Consider the following 9,965-nt stretch of genomic DNA (forward strand, 5'->3'; position numbering starts at 1 on the left):
TGGTGTAGGCGTGCGTGTACGGTGCTAAGTTCAGTTTGATCGGTTGCCTAATTTGCATAATTATGGAGACAGAATCGGCGAAGAGCATTACTGACAATATATTAAATGGAAACTATACCTTATCTGGCAAACGCAAAGGAAGAAGTTTTATTTGGAACATTCTGACAGAAATAATAAAACCGGATAACACTACATTAAAAGAATTTGTTTTCTGTCGCACGTGTAAAAACGTGTTGAAGTGGAGCGCAAGCCAAACCTCAAACTTAAGTAGGCATAGGTGCTGCAAAAATATAAAACAATCACAAAGTTTAAAAAGAGTTACACCGCTGGATAAAACTGAGGCCACTGAAAAATGCGCAAATTGGATTACCGAGGACTGCCGGCCATTTTCAGCAGTGCGCGGCTCTGGTTTTGTAAAACTAGTACAGTTTTTTATTAAGATCGGCGCAACCTACGGAGAGCACGTGGACGTGGAAGACATGCTACCAGATCCAACAACCATTTCTCGGAAAGTCTCAAAATGCGCTAATGAAAAGAAGGAGGAATATAAGGCTGAAATCAACAAGATTGTGAGCAGTGGTGACGCTTCAGTAACAATTGATATGTGGTCGGATAATTATGTGAAGCGCAACTTTTTAGGAGTAACATTCCACTACCAAAAGGATTTTATAATTCTTTGACCTAGTTTTGGGAATGAAGTCAATGGATTTTGAAAGGTCAACGGCCGACAACATCTTAAGAAAACTTAAAAGTTTATTTAATGAATTTGACATTACAAATATTGAAAAAATTAAGTTTATAACAGATAGAGGAGCAAATGTTGTAAAAGCCTTGGGAAACAATACTCGATTGAACTGCAGCATCCATTTGTTTAACAATGTTTTAGAGAAGTCGTTTTCTGCCACCACAGAGCTTGCAGATGTCTTAGAATCATGCAAAAAAGTTGTTAAATATTTTAAAAAATCAAATTTGCAGCATCTCCTGACCTCTTCTTTGAAAAGCCAGTGCCCAACACGGTGGAACTTGCACTATTACATGCTTAAATCAATTATGGACAATTGGGGAGATATGAATACAATTTTGACCCAGAATGAACAAAGCCTGCGATTGTTAAATATCATCATAACTATTGTTCAAGCGGTTGTTGAAATGTGTGAAAATTTTGATATTGTTTTTAAGAAACTTCAGCTTTGTAGTGCACCTTCTCTATGCTATGTATTGCCATCAATTTTAAAAATTAAAAATCTATGCCAGCCAACAATCGATGAAATACCAATTATATCAGATTTAAAAGAAAAAATTATTAATAACTAGCCGGCCCGTCCCTGCTTCGCACGGGAATTAAACATTACATTTAGATTAGTCAATTTTAACACATTCATAATAATAATAATAATATGACACATATCCATCCTTTTTTTTTCAATTATTGAGTTCATTACATTTATTTAGTTAGTGCTTCTCTGTAAACAATATTTGATGTTGTTTTATTTTGTGGCAGCAAAATAAATTGATTTTCAGGGGCTCCGACTCGCGATAGACCAACATACAGTTGACCATGAGTAAAACATTTATTTCGCAGATCGATCCCTACTAATTCGAAGGTTTTGCCTTCGGACTTGTTAATTGTTAATGCGAAAGATGTTTTTACCGGAAATTGAAGCCGTTTAAATAGGATTGGCAGATCAGTTGGGATCATCGGTATCCTCGGTATATGAGCTAGTTGACCACTTGCTGGGCCAGTGATAATATTTGCTACTATTAAATTGTCCTTTAACTCCTTAACAAGCAGCCTCGTCCCATTACACATGCTCGGAGGGTTTAAATTTCTTAATCATCATGAATCATGATTGGGATTCCGATTTTTAACGTCAATTCATGGGGTGGCAGTCCAGAAGGGTTCAACGAATTTAAAAATTCCTGTGGATAATGGACTGCATCTTCAATATTCGTTACAGTGTCGATCGATTTGTATGTTTTTGTTTGGCCGGGGACTTTTTGAACAATTAGATTATTTATTTCATTGACAGTATCATTCTTAGGTGATACTATAGCCCGAGAACACAGCCAATGGAAGTCTCTTTCGTGCAAATTCTCGATATCAGGGTATACAGAATCTATTAAATTTTCCAAATTATCGAGTATTTGGCCTAGAGACTCATCCAGAAGAATGTCACAATGACCGCTTAAATTTGGAGTTGGAAAAATTCCTTCCCCAAGTTTTAGCAGTTGCTGTGGGAAATCGCTATCAGTGATTCCATGAAGATGAGCTCTCATATTTGTCCTTAATTTTAACGTTTCAATCGTAGTCCATATGGGAGACGATTTCAAGCATGCCTTGATGATTTCTGCTCGCGTGCCTCTGTTAATAACGGGTAGAGTCTGTCGAAAATCTTCAGCAAATACAAAAGTAATCCCGCCCATGACTGCAGAGGAGTTCCTTAGATCCTGTAAGGTTCTGTTCACGGCCTCTATATGTGCTCTATGGCTCATCGTGCATTCGTCCCACATAATCAATGAGGCGTCTTGTAGTAATTTACCAATTGGTCCATTTTTGCGGATTGAACATGTAGATTGTTGTTCAAGATTGACGGATAGTGGAAGTTTAAAAGTAGAATGAGCAGTTTTGCCATCCTTCAAGAGAGTTGCAGCATTCATCACAGCATCCCGCAAATGGATATATTCCTCGGACCGAAGTTTCGTCTGATTCAATCTAAGAGGTGTGACAGTATATGCAGACCTGATGCATCCGGCCAATAACGACATTCGATTCGAGCTGTAATCAATAGTTGGATTATATCTGATCTTCTGCAAGCTGTAAACGCGCTTCAGCTACCCTTGCCCTGTCGCGTTCATTATTTTGAGAGTGAATCAAATCGATTGCTGCAGAACGCGACTGTCTAACTCTTAATCGTTTTCTCTCAAGCCTATCTGCTCGTCTTTCTGCTGATTCTTCCTTGTGCATCTGCATTGCTCTCAGCCGCTCAGTCTCTCGGATGGAGGCCCGTTCTTCGTCAGTTATATTCGTAATCTTACGTCTTTTTGCTTCTGTATTACGATTACGACGCCCCAAACTCTACTTCTTGGGTGGCAGGACTTCGTTTCTTACTGAACCTAAACAAAAAAATAAAATTTTTATCTCCAATTCCTTATTTCAATATGTTTTGAATGTTTGACAGGAAATGCTTTGGCTGCCTGTAGAGGGCGGTAGATGTAAGGTAGTTTTTTGTTTTTTTTTTTTAACACCTTGGATTACGTTATCTTAATTTTAGTAAGGATGCCTATTTTTTTTTTAAATGAAATATAGCCTATGACACTCAGGAATGATGTAGCTTTCCAACAGTGAAAGAATTTTTCAAATCTGCCAAGTACTTTCGGAGCCTATTCAAATCATACAAACAAACTTACATTACCTCTTTATATAATAGTATAGATATTGATGATATATGGGTCACGAACATCGGAATATGGCACAAAGTTGCATATTTACTCTATCCCCCCGCTGTAAATATGCAGCCAAATGACTTATATGATATTAAAGAATTTTGCATTGGCATATTGACAGAAAGTTGTCCAAATACTCCCTTATCGGAATCATCTGCAACAAATTTTTCGTTTGATTTAGAAAGCACCACAGATTCTAGCAGCCAAGTTCCAGTTGGAAATAGAGCAAACGACACTTTCTTTTTTCCCCAGCTAATAAAACATAATTACTTGCCAACGACAGGAAGCCCGAAGAAGAGTTCGAAAGATATTGCAAGGAAAAAGTTTCAATGGATGAAAATTTCAATTTAATTGGCTGGTGGCAAAATAATGCAAACAATTATAAATTTCTATCAAAATTAGCTTTGCAAGTTCATTCGATTCCCGCCAGCAGCGCAGCCGCTGAGCGATCGTTTTCTCTAGCGGGAAACGTTATTACGGAAAAGAGAAATAGGCTCGGACCATGCTCAGTGGACAATTTGCTATTTTTGAATTCTTTCCATAAAACTTTCAATACCTAAATTTAAAAAAAATCTTTTAGAAGAAAGTAAAAAGTGATCATTTGTGTTCCTTACTATTTTAAGTTTGTTTAATAATTTTAAGCATAAAATAATAAGTTACATCCTTTGTTAAATTTTTATGTTAAGGGTAAAAAATGAAGAAATAAATGAAGTTATTTGATTAAGTTAATTCTATGCATCGTAACCTTTTTTTTCCTCGCACACATAAATATGTATGTATGTACATATTTTCGATCTGATTGCATAATTCACAATCAAATCAAGTGCAACATGAGCGAACCCCGAGCTCTTATGAATCGTTCGGTTCGATCGTTCTTTTCTGAACGATCAGTTTCGATCATCATGCCGGTACGAACCAATCAGTTCGAATCAGCTAAACAGAACAAGCAAGCGGATTGAACGAGATCGTTCGTTTCGTGCGTGAAGCTCGATCGAACAAGTTGTAACGATCCGCTGTGTAGAGTTTTGTTCGACTTGAGCGTTGTTGATCGAACCGGAGCGATCATACTCAATGCAGTTCTCTGCTACACACCACGGTCTCCCAAAACGAATCCGGCTTGTTTATATGCAGTTTGGCGAACTCCAAACGCTTTTTCTTCTTGATGGCAGAAATATGTACATACATACATACATACATACATACATACATATATGGCTTTCCGCGAGCCACTCTACCATGTAAACCGGCCTTATGTAGGTAGTTGCGGATGGTTTGGGAACAAATTTTTTTTTTGTGGCTTCCTCTAGGTTCTTTCTTAGTACTGTGGTTGTAGTTCTTGGATGATGGAGGATGGATGCTCTGGAGGACTGTTGACACCACTTTCCGTTTCTCACGTGGTGTTAGAATTTTAGGCCTTCCAGCTTTCCCATGATTTGGGGCTAATTCTCCAGTATTTAAATATTTTTTTTTTATCACACTATGTATTGTGGAAGGTGATTTTCCTATTATACTACCGATTTCACGATAGCTACGGTTTTCCAAATGTAATTTGAGAATGGATTTTCGTAAGTAGTGACAAATCTTGAACACGTCCCATTTTGTCGAATCTTGTCGCAAAACTTAAAAATCCAGCAATAAAAAGCACACCGAAGCCAACTCCGAACTAATTCCATATAGATTTCAAAACAGAATGTACGATTACCTTTACACCACTAAGCAAGAAATACATAGAGAAGCAGTAGCGTAGATAGGGGGGATCAGGGGGATCAATCCCCCCCATTGGGTCTGAGAATTATAAGATGATATAATCTCAAAATTGAAAAAGAAACACATTTTTACGCGATGACTGTGCAGTACAGCATATTAAAGTTTAGAATGCCCGAGTTATATTCAATACTGTTGACTGCTTCTCAACCGACAAATTCTTCCTGGAATCTTTTCGCTTGCCAGCGGTCGCTGCGTTTCCCAGGATTTACGCAGTTTTGGCGTCTGCCTGCCGGTTTGTTGTTCATCAGGAGGGTTCGTGGAAAATATGATAACTCCAGCGCTTCTAACGGACCGACCAATCATGCGACCTCCAAGTGATACCTCAGTCAGTCACAGTGCCTCTCAGTTTACTGCGTGCTGCGGCGCTGCATCAGCTGCATATAATAGTTTCGAGCAGTTTCGAGTATGCATTTCGTTTATATTCTATTAAAATGAAGCGATTTTTAGTACCTGTAAAACCATTTTGCAAACCTAAAAAAACTGAAGACAATGAAGAAGCGCAATCATCTGTCGAAACAGCCGTGAAAAAACCTCGGTATGCTGCATCGGGTAGTGAAAATACGGGCGAAGTTACTTTTTGTCTAACTAGAGATCGACATTATCACGAATTTGTTTATCCGTCAAAAAACCTTTGACGTTGACGTTCAATAAATTTAGTGGAAATATTGAAAAAATCAATTTATCTTGAAATTGAATTTTCACCCACTGAAAAATAATCATTTTTATATTTTATTTAATGACTTCTAATTTTTCAGACTTTTCAAGAACACCAGAAAAAATATTATCACATCAATGCAGTTTCTGACAGCGATAATTTTCTGCGTATTGCAAAAAATGAAAGCCAATCTGTTGAAAATTTGATTGACGAGTCCCGTATGCAGCAATTAGCGAAAAACAGAAAAAACATAGTTCCTGTTATTGAAGCTATTATCGTTCTCGGGCGGCAAGAGTTGGCTTTGCGTGGACACCGTGATAGTGGCAAAATAGTCATCCAAAATGATTTCACCGGACCAAATGAAGGGAATTTCAGAGCCTTATTGAAATATAGAGCCAAGGGGGATTCACTTCTTCTCAGTCATTTAGAAGGTCCAGGGAAACGTGACAAATATACAAGCCCTACTGTCCAAAACGAAATTATCGATGCATGTTATGAGATATTGACTCGAAAACTGATAGCTGCAATCAAAGCTGCGAAAGTTTACTCTGTTCTGATGGATGAAAATCAAGATGTAGCTACTATTGAGCAAGTTACCAATTGCATTCGATACGTGAGTAAGAAAGACGATGGCCAGCATATTGTACATGAAATTTTGTGAAGTTTATCCCAACAGCTTCCACTACAGGTAAAAATCATATTATAATATAAATACTTCCAGAAATTTGCTTTTTTTTCGCTGCAGACGCACTTTCTAGAGAATGATTTGTAATTTGTATATAATCGTACGATGTACATATTTACAGGTAATGTTCTTGACAAGCTAATGGTTGAAAATCTTCAAAATTTCGAACTGGATATTACTTTCTTGATCGGCCAAGGATTCTACGAGGCGAGGAATATGTCTGGTTAATATAATGGCGTTCAAGCAATTATGCGCCATGCTTTATATGTACGTTCACTGTGCCGCACATTCTTTGAATCTTGCTTTATCTATTACCAGCAAGGTACCTGCCATCAGAGACTGCTTGAGCACCATAGAAATTGTTTACAATTTCTTCCACAGAGCTGTTATAGAGAACACTATTGAACAATCTGATGAAACTCCAAGTGTGAAAACTGTGAAGAGATTGAATCTGACTCGATAGGTGTCAAAATATGAAGCCGTAGACGATGTTCATAAATTATTTCCGTTCGTCTACGAAACTCTTGACGAAATGAGAACCTCGGAAACTGATGCGAAAAATTTAAAAAATGCAATGGATTTCGAATTTTTGGTCAGTCTACAGGTTATCAACGTGATTTACCAACTTTCTTTGCCTCTGAGTCGAGAATTTCAAAAGGTTGATTTAGACTTGGTCCAAGCTATGGATCTCGCCAAGGATTTACGCGATGAACTGAAAAGGATTTGAGCAGAAGCAGATACGTTTCCTGGAATTTTCGAAGCTGCAAAGAAAATTGCTGAAACTTTGGACATTGAAATCAAACACAAACGAAAAGTGAGCAGACAAAAAAATCGAGCGAATCCTGATGTTCAGAGTGCAGAAGAATACTTCCGTGTCACGGTGTTCAATCCATTTTTGGACTTCTACATCATGGATCTTGGCGAGAGATTTATCGATCACGAAAAAATATTAGAAGGGTTTTCGGCGCTCTTCAAGCATGATTTATCTGAAATCGACAAAGCAGCTGAGAAATTTATAGAAACTGTCGAGTTTTATAAAAAATTTCTTGATTCTGGGCCAACTGCTGTTCTCATCGAGTTGAAAATGTGAAAGAAGTATTTGATCCGTAAAGGCGACATCAAGCCTAACAATTCGTTGAAAGCGCTGGATGATTGTCCAGAAGAGAATTTCCCAAATATCAATATGTTGCTAAGAATATTAGCTACATTGCCAGTATCTACGTCTACTGCGGAACGAACATTCTCAAGTTAATTTAACAATTTAACCCCCATGGACCATCTAAGGGCTAAACTAAAAGCTCTTTTGTCGTTTCACTCGCACTTACTTCGCAGACTCCTCTCACTCGCACTTGTTGTGAGTAATGAATAGCGGAGTGCTTTTGCCGACGAGACTACCTTGTATAATTCTACCCATGGTATTCTACCCAGTGCGAGTGAAACGACAAAAGAGCTTTTAGTTTAGCCTTTAGATGGTCCATGGGGGTTAAATTGTTCATACATAGTAAAATGAGTTGAAGTGTTTTATAACTTCATTTTTAATAGTTAGGAATTTGACATTAATCTTTGTTTTTGTTTTTGTAAAGCTATTTTTTTGTTTAAATTCTTAATTTTAAAATATATCCGAATCTTAAAGTAAAATTTTTTTATATCTAAATTAATGTTTATGTTCTTAGCAAAACGACATCGCACACAAGGGTTAAAAGTAACAAAAAAATCGTCCGCACACAACCTTTCTGTTTGACAAACACGAACGCACTGAAAATAAGCCGAACGGTTAGGCAGCCGACGAGACTACCTTGTATAATTGTATCATGATTCTACCATGCAGCAGACGAAGTCATCAGTGCTGCCAATTTGGATTTTTTCCCGTCAAAACTGGCTTTTTTTTAAGGCTAACTGCGGGAAAAATTTGTGAATTGCGGGAATTGTGAAAAGCGGGAATTCTGGCTTTTTTGAAAATTGAATTGGCTTTTTCCCGATTTTTTTTGTGTTGTTAAAACTTAAGTACAAAATATGAAAAAGTGGCAGCTAAAAAGTTAGCTTTACGAACAAACCAGATAATGTAGCGACGTATCGATTGTTTTAATAGATATACGCTAATTTCATAAGTCGCTTAGTTTTTCCATCTCTATATAAAAAGTCCGCGTAAATTGTTAGCAAGTTCTAAAATGCCGAAGGAGTATAAACAAAAATGCCGCGATGTCTGGCTTAAAAGTGATGAATTTAAGGCATGGATTCGCAGGGATGACACAGACCTGCAAAGGGTTTATTGCAACTATTGCAAGACTACTATTACAGCTAAACTCAGTGATCTGCGAGCTCACGCTGCAATAAAGAAGCATACTAGTGCAAGCAAAAGATATTCATTTCTATTTATATTCATTATATTTATTTTAATATACAGAAACGGATTGCGAAGGGTCGGGAAATGCTGCGTCGACTATGAAGTGCCAATCAAATATCTGCAGATGATAGGAACTATTAGGTCTTACGAAAATAAGGAAGACCATGAAGAAATTGATCAAATTATGGAAATCTTTTAAACAAAACTGAACTTATTAAATTTTTATATTTTTTGAAATTTTTTCTATTTTTTATACATTTGTTTCAGCTTTTTTTTGGATTTGTTTATAAATTTTTTAAGCTTTTTTTTTCACTTCTCCCGTCGAAAACAGCTTTTTTTGTTGGTCAAAAGTTGGCAGCACTAAAAGTCATTGATGAATTAGCAAAAAAATCTCGAAAGCTTGAATTTCTTCTTCGATAAGAGAATTTTTTTATAATGCAACTTATCAATGTGAAAAATGTGACCAATTTCTGTACACGAATAAAACTTACAAAAAAACAGAATATTATTCTGAGTCATATCCCCCCTCCATATCAAAAAGCTATCTACGCCACTGTAGAGAAGTCAAACATTACCAAAAAGTACTATCACAAAAACGGCTGAGCCTGGAACCCCAGAGCACCCGAACGATATGTACGTTCGGCTGTTTCGAGTTCGAAGCATTCGTTCGAAACCAAGCACAACAAGAATTCACTTTTCATGAGCATGATGAGCAGCGGTGCGTTTCTTCGCGCTGTTCTCTCGTTTCTGTGCATGTGTGTATATGCCCTGCAGTATCTGTCATCAACAATTCATCAACAGTCAAGGGGGTGCTTTTGATTTTTCATCGATGACAGGCCATACAACTGTTGATTTATTTAACATGGGCATGTCCTAGGCTGTCATCAATAAAAATTCATCTACAATAAATAGATGATTCATCAACAAATTCATCAACAATTCATCGATGTTTCATCAACAAATTTCTCAACGGCCGGGCCATGGTACTGCCGACGACTGCCGTCTAGACTACCGCCGTAACTGTATCGTGGGCAGAGCGTCGTAGTAGAAGTCGCAGTCGGCAGAGCGTC

The 9,965-nt window shown here is 37.4% G+C and overlaps 1 protein-coding gene and 1 long non-coding RNA gene across 2 annotated transcripts; both read left to right on the plus strand.

Annotated features, from left to right (window-relative positions):
• The first annotated feature begins 6,656 nt into the window (after positions 1 to 6,656).
• Positions 6,657 to 7,803, plus strand: LOC147644286 (uncharacterized). The gene is made up of 3 exons (XM_086829381.1): positions 6,657 to 6,774; positions 7,283 to 7,617; positions 7,675 to 7,803. Exons 1-3 carry the CDS (start codon positions 6,657 to 6,659, stop codon positions 7,801 to 7,803), a joined length of 582 nt encoding a protein of 193 aa, XP_086685507.1.
• A 1,034-nt stretch (positions 7,804 to 8,837) lies between these two features.
• LOC147644287 (uncharacterized) lies at positions 8,838 to 9,132 on the plus strand. Its single transcript, XR_015270838.1, has 2 exons — positions 8,838 to 8,897; positions 8,956 to 9,132. It is a non-coding gene; the product is annotated as an uncharacterized LOC147644287 (long non-coding RNA).
• Positions 9,133 to 9,965: the final 833 nt, after the last annotated feature.

The sequence above is a fragment of the Drosophila serrata genome, unplaced genomic scaffold (genome assembly GCF_035046125.1).
Source record: "Drosophila serrata isolate PLE 108 unplaced genomic scaffold, ASM3504612v1 contig_199, whole genome shotgun sequence".
NCBI classification, from domain to species: Eukaryota; Metazoa; Arthropoda; class Insecta; order Diptera; family Drosophilidae; genus Drosophila; species Drosophila serrata.